At 37.4% G+C, this 9,427-nt stretch overlaps 1 protein-coding gene across 1 annotated transcript in view; it reads right to left on the reverse strand.

The window, feature by feature from the left end:
• FAM98B (family with sequence similarity 98 member B) overlaps positions 1-8,010 on the reverse strand; it is a 34,893-nt gene extending 26,883 nt beyond the window's left edge. The window contains exons 1-2 of the mRNA XM_032481529.1: positions 7,861-8,010; positions 842-987 (exon numbers count right to left, since the gene is read on the reverse strand). Of these exons, the coding sequence (XP_032337420.1) occupies positions 842-987; positions 7,861-7,931 (217 nt within the window). The 5' untranslated portion in view covers positions 7,932-8,010. The remainder of the gene's footprint in view (positions 1-841; positions 988-7,860) is intronic.
• Between the last annotated feature and the right edge of the window lie 1,417 nt (positions 8,011-9,427).

Genomic DNA, 9,427 nt, shown 5'->3' on the forward strand with positions numbered 1-9,427 from the left:
TGAACTGGAAATAGTTTATGTTAGTAACTGAAATGTTAAAAAGCACTATTATGGCTACAATTATTAATTGATTTCAGAGCAAATTATCCATTTCTATATTTCTATGGATTCAGATAATAAATGCAATCATCTAATTAAGCCCCAGTGCTTATCTCTCTTTCATAATCTAATTACATGGGAACTTGTGTATGTTCTGAGTTCATCTTATTATATTTTGCTTCAAGAGAATGCTATTATATTTGGTAAGGGAAAAAACAATTTAAAAGTAAGGACAGCTTCAGAAGGGAAGGCTACTTTGTCTCCTAGCAAATGCCCAATATACTTTTATTTTTCATTTTATTACATGTCTGAAATTCTACCAATAGAAGATTCACAAGGACTCCAGCTACCAAGACAGTAATGAATTAAAAAAAAAACCTTGTGAGTTAGTAGAGTTTTTTTAATAAAAGAATTCCTATGTGAATCCATGTCCTGAGTTACAGGTTTGGTAATACAATCTAAATTTGGGATTAAATGTACTTTAAAAAAAAAAACCTTAATTCAAAATAAGCAATATTTAAAAATTAAACTTTTTAAATAACCAAATTCAGACTCTACTTTTTCTAAAACACAATACTAAGTTCAACACAGCAGATAAACAGCAATTATTTATAATTTTATACAATTTAAGAGCCAGCTTTGGATTAATCAATATAAAATTTAATCCAAAGATATTTAAATCATATATTGAAGTTACTCATATTAATAGTTTTTCTTTGTACAGTGCACACATTATAGATAAAACTGTAAATCATAACCTATCATTTCATTCAGAAAAGTAAATAAAACTCAATGGCAATACCAGCTGAAGTGATACTTTCTTCCAAGCTGCACAATGATTTTATTTGAGAGCCTAACCAAACACAGAGCTCTGAAAATTCAGGTGAAGACAGTCCATCCTCTGCTGCCTTGGTAAGGGCTTGCTCTTCTAACAGTGGTCCCTTATACCTAGAAAAGAAGACATAAAAGGTTAAAATAAACAAACAAAACCCTAAAACACCTAGTACTTTTTAGTCAAGGTCTGTTGCCTGTTTTTGTAAATAAAGTTTTATGGAAATTCAGCTAATGCATCCATTTACAGAATATCTCTAGCTGCTTTCACATATCTGTGACACAATATAGTCAGTAAAGCCTAAAATTTTTACTATCTGGTCTGTTATAGAAATAGTTTGCTAATTTCTGCTCTATATAATTAACATTTCACTATTTTTTCTGTTTTAAAATTTTTTAGTAAAATTATCAACCAATTTTAAGACAAATATTACATATAACACAAAGTCACATGCAGCAGAGTTTAATAACTATACTAGTTACAAGAACAAGAAAAAAGAAATATAGTGAAAACAGATGCAAATTTTGTTTAAAAAATGAAAGCTAAAAAGGACCTATGAGATTATCTTAACATTAACCATTTCTTTTATAATTTTATACTTTTAAACACTGCTACAAAGTATTTGAATAGAACCTTAAATTTTCAAAGCATTTTTATATATTATCTTAATTGAATTTGATACCAGTTTTCTACTTTTATTGTTTTCTGCGAGTTTTTTTCACACTATAAACTTCAGCATATTTGACGGCTTTTAATCCATTGTACTTATTTTTCTTTTGATACTCAAATTGTCCTATCTCTGATTAGTGGAAGCCCATTCATGTTTGTCAATGAGTCCTCTGACTTGTACCCAGTATTCTTTGAATATTTTCCTTGCTTTCTATGACAGTATGTTCCTGCCCTATACTTGTAATCAGCCACTTCTCCAAGAAGCCCTGATTAGTTTTAATGGTATTTAGAGCACACAATCTGGTATTAAAGGTTAGTCCCTATAGCTGTACCTTTTTAAGAGAAGTTATATCAGGAGTTCACGTTGCTATTTCCAATTTAAATTTAGAATTGTAGGGTTTTCACTTATTTTGCTTTACGTTTTTATCTATTTTCTCTTACAATGAAAATTCTGGTTTATGACATTTACATAATCCTAGTAAATATAAAAATAAACATAAATTACATAGTTTCAGAATAGAAAAATCAGCATTATTACTAATAAAATTATTGTATTGAAAATAATTTCTATTTTTATCTTTAGAATATATTTCAGTAAGGATGTATAGAAAAACAATTCCTTTTCATGTGATTAAACCTCCTACTCAATATAAACATGTTTTTTTGCTTTCAATTTTTAGGGATGTGTCTCTTTTTTGTTTTGATTTCATTTTTATTTAATTTTGCTTTATAATTATGTAAAACATTCATATGATTTCAAAATCTAATTTACAAAACAAGGTACATTCAGACAAATCTGGCTTGCAATCTTAATATTGGCCCCACTATTGTTCCCTCCCTTCCTCATAGGAAACTATATTTATTAGTTTGGGGTTGTCATCCTAAAATGTTTTTAAATGTAAACATAAACATAAACATAAACACACACATATATATATATATATATATATATATATATATATATCTTTTCAAAATAAAACATAGCCTACCATATACTGTTCTATTCCCAGCTATAAACACACACACACACGTATTTACATACACTGGAGATCCGTAGAGACATTATTCAGTCATTTTTATAGTTGTATACTACTCCACTGTCTGGATGCACTATATTTTATTTACTATGCCTCCACTGAAGGACATTTTAGTTTTTTGCTATTACAAAAGATTTGGCAAATTTTTGTCAGTGTGTATATGGGATAGATTCCTAGATACGGAATTGCTGAATCAAAGGGTAAATGGATATGTAACATTGCTAGATTCAATTTTCCTCTACAGAGGTTGTACCATTAAACGTAGAAGAGTATCCATTCTCCCATAATTCAAAAAGCTGTCAAGCATTTGACCATCTGGTATCTCAGTATAGTTCATTCTCCTATGGCAAGACTGTACATCTTTTCATATGTTTAAAGACCATTTGCATTTTCTCTAAATTATTTGTTAATATCTCATGAAGGGTAAGTATTTTCAAATCCCCATTTGCAGGTGAGAAATTAAGGCTTAAGAGGGTTAGGATACCTGCCTTAAGTAGCAGACCAGGAACCAGGCTAGGCATGTGTGTGTAAATAATTCCTCTAATCTTTACAGCAATGCTTTGAAGTTAGTATTATCCTAATTTTCTAATTCTGTAGGACCAGAAGATAACATCAAAAGACAAATAATTGAAGACTCTGATTTAAATCCAGATTTGACCCCAAATGTTCCACGTGAACTCTTAAACTTCTGTCTACACTAATTAAGGAAACAAAGCAAATAACCTGGCCATGTGATGCAGCCAGATGAAGGGAGCTAGGACCAGACCATGTCTCTGCCCCCCAGCCAAGACTGGTTCCCCTGTATTACCCTTCCTCCATGTCCTACAATGCTTCTCACTGAGATTTTACAGTAAACATCTTATTTCCCCCTACTTGCTTTCATTTCTACAATAAAGCAATATCATAAACTCTTGAAAAAATTTAGCTTATTCATACCATTGGTGATAAGTTATTATCACTGAAATGCCAATTATAAAATTCAACAAAAATTTACTAAATCACTGAAAAGACTGATCCTGAATATGTAACGCTTAATGCTTCAGCTCATCAAATCAGGAAAAAAGAAAAAAAAATGCATTTAACAAAACTGAATATCAACAATTGTAATAACAACTGGGGGAGGGTACAGCTCAGTGATAGTGTGTGTGCTTAGCATGCACAAGGTCCTGGGTTCAATCCCCAGCACCTCCATAATAAATAAATGAACCAAATTCCCTCCCCTCCCCACAAAAAACCCACAAATAACAACAACAAAAGTTAATAATCATAATAACAATTAACATTTATAAACTGATTTTATGCTGGCCAGTACTATGTGCTATATGTATATTAGCTCATTTAACTGTCACAATATCCTGTAAGAAAGGCATTATTATTATGCTGTTAGTTTGTTCTATAAATTCTTATTTAATTAAGAAAGTGCTAGTCATATTCCAAACATCGGGACACCTCCCCTAGGCCTAGACTCCTCAAGAGCCAAATACACTGGCACAAACCATAGCTGCTGGTCTGATACTGCTTCAAGCTCAGTAATCCAAATCTTCAGTCCAGTAGAGCCACTAGCAAACCTTCTCAAAGACAGAGCCAAGGTCTAATTTACTTTCTGTTTTCTATTTTCATCAACCAACATATAAAATATGAGATCCTTTCTTTCCCCCCTGTCATTTACCCACCCCACAGGCTTGCCAGCTTGCCACTTCTTCCTGCTTCCCAAATTCTTCCACTATGTTCCATCCGTAAACAACTCTCCCATACTGTCGATGTCTTCTCAGAAAAATCTATCCCCACCACCTCCAGCTTTACTCTCTCAAGCTGTACTCTCTCAAGCACCTGAAGGTCAGATGGTGGGGGTTTCGTCCTCCTTGCTTCCTAATACAGCATCCATATTATTGCTCCCCCATTATCTTATAAATATCTCCTGCTCTCTCCAGGCCAATGTGCCACCCTTTCTCTTGTGGTTTTCTTCTATTAATGTCTTGGACACTCAACATTCCCTGTGCCCAGTTTTCCTCTCCATTTCTATTTTTTCAATTATACTGAGTTTCTTCAAAGTCCAGATGTATATGCTATCCAATACTCTGAGCTCTCAGTTCCTCAACCTCCTCTTTTCCAAGCTCTGCCACTACACAGTAAGCCACGCCCAGACCTTGCCATCACCTGGAACTAAATCCACTTCCAAAACCACTCATTTGAACACATCATTCCCTGACCACAACCTGCTCTCTATCCTTCCAGCTGGCTCTTTTGATCTCTCACCTACAACTCTTCTTTGATATTATCTCTACTCCATTCTATTGTTCCCATGACATTCTCTGTATTTACTAGCTCCCTGCTGTCCTCACTTTCCCACCTGTCTAATTCAGATTCAAATATGTACCTTTTCATTTTGGTGCTCAATAAATACCTACTGAAGAAATGAACCCTTGATACTGTCATCTCCTTCAGTTCTAATATCCAATCAATAAGACCAGTAATGGACTTCTTTTCATAACCAGGGCCAACAACCATCACTTCTTGCCTCCATTACTTACAAAATTCTCCGTCTTGCTGACAAAGGTAACTTTTCACACTAGACATCTAATCACTCCCCCTTTTTAATTTAAAATTATTCAATCATGTCACACTGCTATCACAACAAACAACAAAATCCACAACATGGCCTAAAAGGTGCTGTATGCCCTGTTCCTCACCTAACTCTCCAATCCAATCTTCTAACACTGGCCCCTGCTCTCTTCCCTCCAGCTACATCAGCCTCCTTTCTACTTCAAGGTCTTTCATGTTTTGTTCTCACTGTAAGGACACCTTTGTCCTCCTTTCCTTTCCCATCCAACCTCATCTAGTTAACTCCTATTCACCCATCCTATTTCAACTCAAATGTCACTTCCTCAGCAATCTGTCACTAACCCCTAAGACTACATAAGTCCTCCTGTCATGTTATGTCACCCTGTTCTTTTCCTTTAAAGCACTTATTTTAGTTTATAGGTAGGTACTTGTGTGATCATGTCTGCTTCTCCACCAGACTGTAAGCTCTTCTGGTGCAGGAACCAAGTCTGTTTTGCTCACCACTGACTTCTCAGAACAGTGTTGTTCTCAATAAATATTTGAAATAAAGTTCCTTCCATAATGATGGTTCTCAACCTAGACTGTGAAGCTTCTTAAAAACACCCCTGAAGATCATGATTCACTCAATTTGTAGTATATACCAGACTGAAAAAGAACTTTTTTTACAAGCTCCATACATGATTTTGATACACAACAAGGACTGAGATACACTGTTCTACAAAATCATAGACTGTGAGAACTGAGACTTCTGAAATCATCTGTTCCAGCTTGTTTCTTTCACAGATGAGGAAACTAAGTTATTCCCACTCTGTTTTCATTTACAATGTACTATTTTACTAAACTGTTCTTTCACTAGATTTTCCCTCTTAATTTCCCCCTTTAATTTCCTACTTTATCTGACAAACTACCTTCACTGATATCCTAAATGTTTTAATCTCAATAGAAAATACATCATTCACAATCAACATGGGTTATCTTAAACCAATGTTTAATTACAACATATATGGTACACAAACTACTCTTTTTTTTCACATTTCATTACCATTATAGGAAAATTCAAACTTTAAAATTTTTTCCTCAATTATTCCAGGAAAAATCAATTCTAAAGTGTGTAAACTGTTTTACTATCTGCATTGAATAATCTGAAACTAATTTTCCTTGAAAAAAGATCATAGCAAACTTCATTTTTCAAAACACCTATAAAATAGACAAATTCAAGGAATGAAGGAAGGGTTAAAAAAAAAAGCATTTTCTTTCCATTTTCCACTATTACAGAATCCCACTAGTCTTATCTGGATACTTGGGGGCTCAAACCGGGGCCTAAACACTTCAAGTATTTTAACTTTTGGTTTTGGTTACTTACTTAACGAAGTAAGTGAAAATTTCCAAGGGACTTCACAGAAGTAAAAATGCTAAGTAGTCACTGGCTCTGCTCCTTCAGCTGACAAACATTTATTCGGGATCTACTAAGTACAAGGCTCTGTGTCAATGAGTCACTGCAAAGTAGGTATTATCAGGCTCCAAAAGAAGCAGTTGATAGGGAAGCAAGTGCAGTTTTAAGAAAATAAGGTGGGGGAGGGGTGGTTCAGGCTTCAGGACAAAACCGCAAATGCACAGCCTATCCTAGTCAAGAAACCCTAGCGTGTGGCAGGGCAAACAATTGTGCAGATGGCTCCAATCTCTTTAATTAACGTGTATTTTTTTGACTCTCAACTATCTGGCCCTATGCATACTTCTATGCACTCTCTGCTTTGAACTTTTCTACATTCACTTACCCATTCATTCAACCACTATTTATTGTACCAGACCTGGTTGTAGGATGCTGCTGGGTGCAAGACAAGTAAAGCACCTGTTCTCCTGGAGCTGAGTTGTGTATTAGGGGGCTTGGGAAGGAAGACAATAAATAAATGTGCAGGGCAAGGTAATTCGGGATAGGGCCAAGGGCTGTGAAGACAAACAGGATAAGGCTGAGGGAGAGCCTATGTTTCATGTTCTGAGCCCCATGCCTGGAAGTATTAACATCATTCCAGGAGTTCTCATACCACTTCCCACTCTAAATTGTAAACACAAGTAAACTCTTTGTAGTCCCCACGACTATGCCAACTACTAGTAATCCAAAAACGGCCTTCTTTCTCTGCCTAGTTTATAAATATGCATTAATGAATACAGATTAATACAAAGTTAGTATGCTGTAACAAATGGAAAAAAACGGTTGAACGAACGCACTTGCACTGAACTAAAACCTTTTCTCGGGTCAAGGAAGCAGGGGATTCGCGCCCGAGTCCTAATTAGCCACAGGTTGTACAAGGTAGGAGATAACAGTCGGCAGCTGTACTCTGACTTTCAGCGCTTCCCCTCACGGACGCGATAACTACGTCAACAAAAAAACCACCCGCGGGGCACGGACATGCTCCCCCAAAGGAGTGCTGCCAGCCAGGCCGCTCGGCGCCTTCGCCGCGGGTTCCCGCTGCAGAGCTTCGAGGCAAGGAGTCTGGAAGAGGGGGCCACGCGCCCCAGCTCCCCGGCCCTGCTCCACCCCCAAAAACGGATTTCTCTCCCGCCTCCCTCTTAACTCCGTCAGCGCCGGAAGCAGCGAGGCAGGGAAGGAGGCCTGCAAACGGCGGCCGGAGCCCAGAGGAGGTCCACGGGGAGGAGACTGCAGCAGCCAAGCAGAGGGAGCGCTTACGTTTTCTGGGGAAAGGCGGCCCCAGGACTACTTACCCCAGCGCCTCTAGCGTATCCAGCACGTCCCCCTCCATCGTAGGTTCGGGACCGGGCTCCGGCCCTCTCATGGTCCTACAGCCCGAAGATGTTCAGCGCTCTAAGGAGCCCGCCGGAAACCAGCGTCACGGCGCCAAGGTTCCGGCCGGGGTCTCAACCCAGATTGCCTAGGAGGGCCTCTGACGGGGGCAGAAACGTTCCCCGCCCGGAGGCGATTTGCTCTCGCGCCGAAAAGCGCTCTATGTAACAATGCTAACTTTTAAAAATAGTAACAATAAGTAATAATGAGGCTTCCTTGTGTTCTGTCTTAGCAACAAGCATCGTGATTCTACCCAAGTTGTTCTCAGCCTATCAGATTCCAGATCTCTTTATAACAAAAATCCTGAAATGAAATATTACCTTGTGCTAGAGTTGTACTTAATGTAATTTTTAAATCCATATATACACGACAATGCTCCACCTTTGAAGAAGACATAAAGGGGAGGAAATATATAACAAAATAATTTTGTTTTGTTATACATTGTAGATGAAGTTGTTACCAGGAGGAGGAAAACAAATTACCTCGGTTCTTAGTCACCCGAAAAAAAACGAATTTTTAAGGAGAGACAGAAAGCATGATATAAGTAATATTTTTATTAGTCAAGTAAAAAGGTAGTAAAAGATAGCACCCTCCCAAGAATTGGGAGCAGGCCAATCCAAGAGAGGAAAAATGGCCCCGCTCCTTTGTTTTTCCATCATTATCCTGGCTTAGGGGTATTTCTCTGATTAATTAACAGCTCAGGTTCTTTGAGTGCTCAGGCTGATTGACAGCTCAGATTCCTCGTGCTCTGGCACGCCAATCCCCTTTCGGGCAGTTTCTTACCAATGAAGCACAGAGAAACCCACTGGAGGGGGCTCAAACTGAAATGTTAATTATATTATAATGAGCATTGGGTCAAGTTTCGCTGGGTCCTTCTCATGCGCAGCTGCAGCGTTTTGATTTTAGCTGGTTTCTTTTGCTGGCCTTCATTTAGAGAAAGTAAGTTTCTGGAGTCCCTTATCCTGAGTGCAGACTTACTTTTCTGGGTTGTTCCTTTCCCCTTTCTCTCCCCCTGCCCAGTGCTCATTTTTATCTAACTGCCTAACAAAGTGACCAGAGGCTTGCATCGATCTGTAGAATTCTCTTCAACATATAGACTATGTGTTGTACTGCTGACAAAATATAGGTGAATTGTAAAAGAAACTAAAATACCATGGGCAGAATAGGGTAGTTGATGTGATTTTCCAAAACTGTGACTAGCTCTCCATAAAGCTCCAAACAAACAAAACAGAGTTCCCTCGATGTACTATTTATGGAGAATTCAGTATCTATATAAAGGATGAAAAAAAATTTAGGGTTCATATGTAAAAGGGAGTCAGCATAGAGTGTAAAACCATTGTTAACAATGATATCACCCATATGAATATCCAGATAAACTATTGAAAGTTGTGCAAAACAGAGAACTAACGGTCCTTGTAAAGGACTGTCCCCTATCTTACAGACACATAGCATCCCTGGCCCCAAACCACTTATGTCAGCAATGCTCTC

The sequence above is a fragment of the Camelus ferus genome, chromosome 6 (genome assembly GCF_009834535.1).
Source record: "Camelus ferus isolate YT-003-E chromosome 6, BCGSAC_Cfer_1.0, whole genome shotgun sequence".
Taxonomy (NCBI): domain Eukaryota; kingdom Metazoa; phylum Chordata; class Mammalia; order Artiodactyla; family Camelidae; genus Camelus; species Camelus ferus.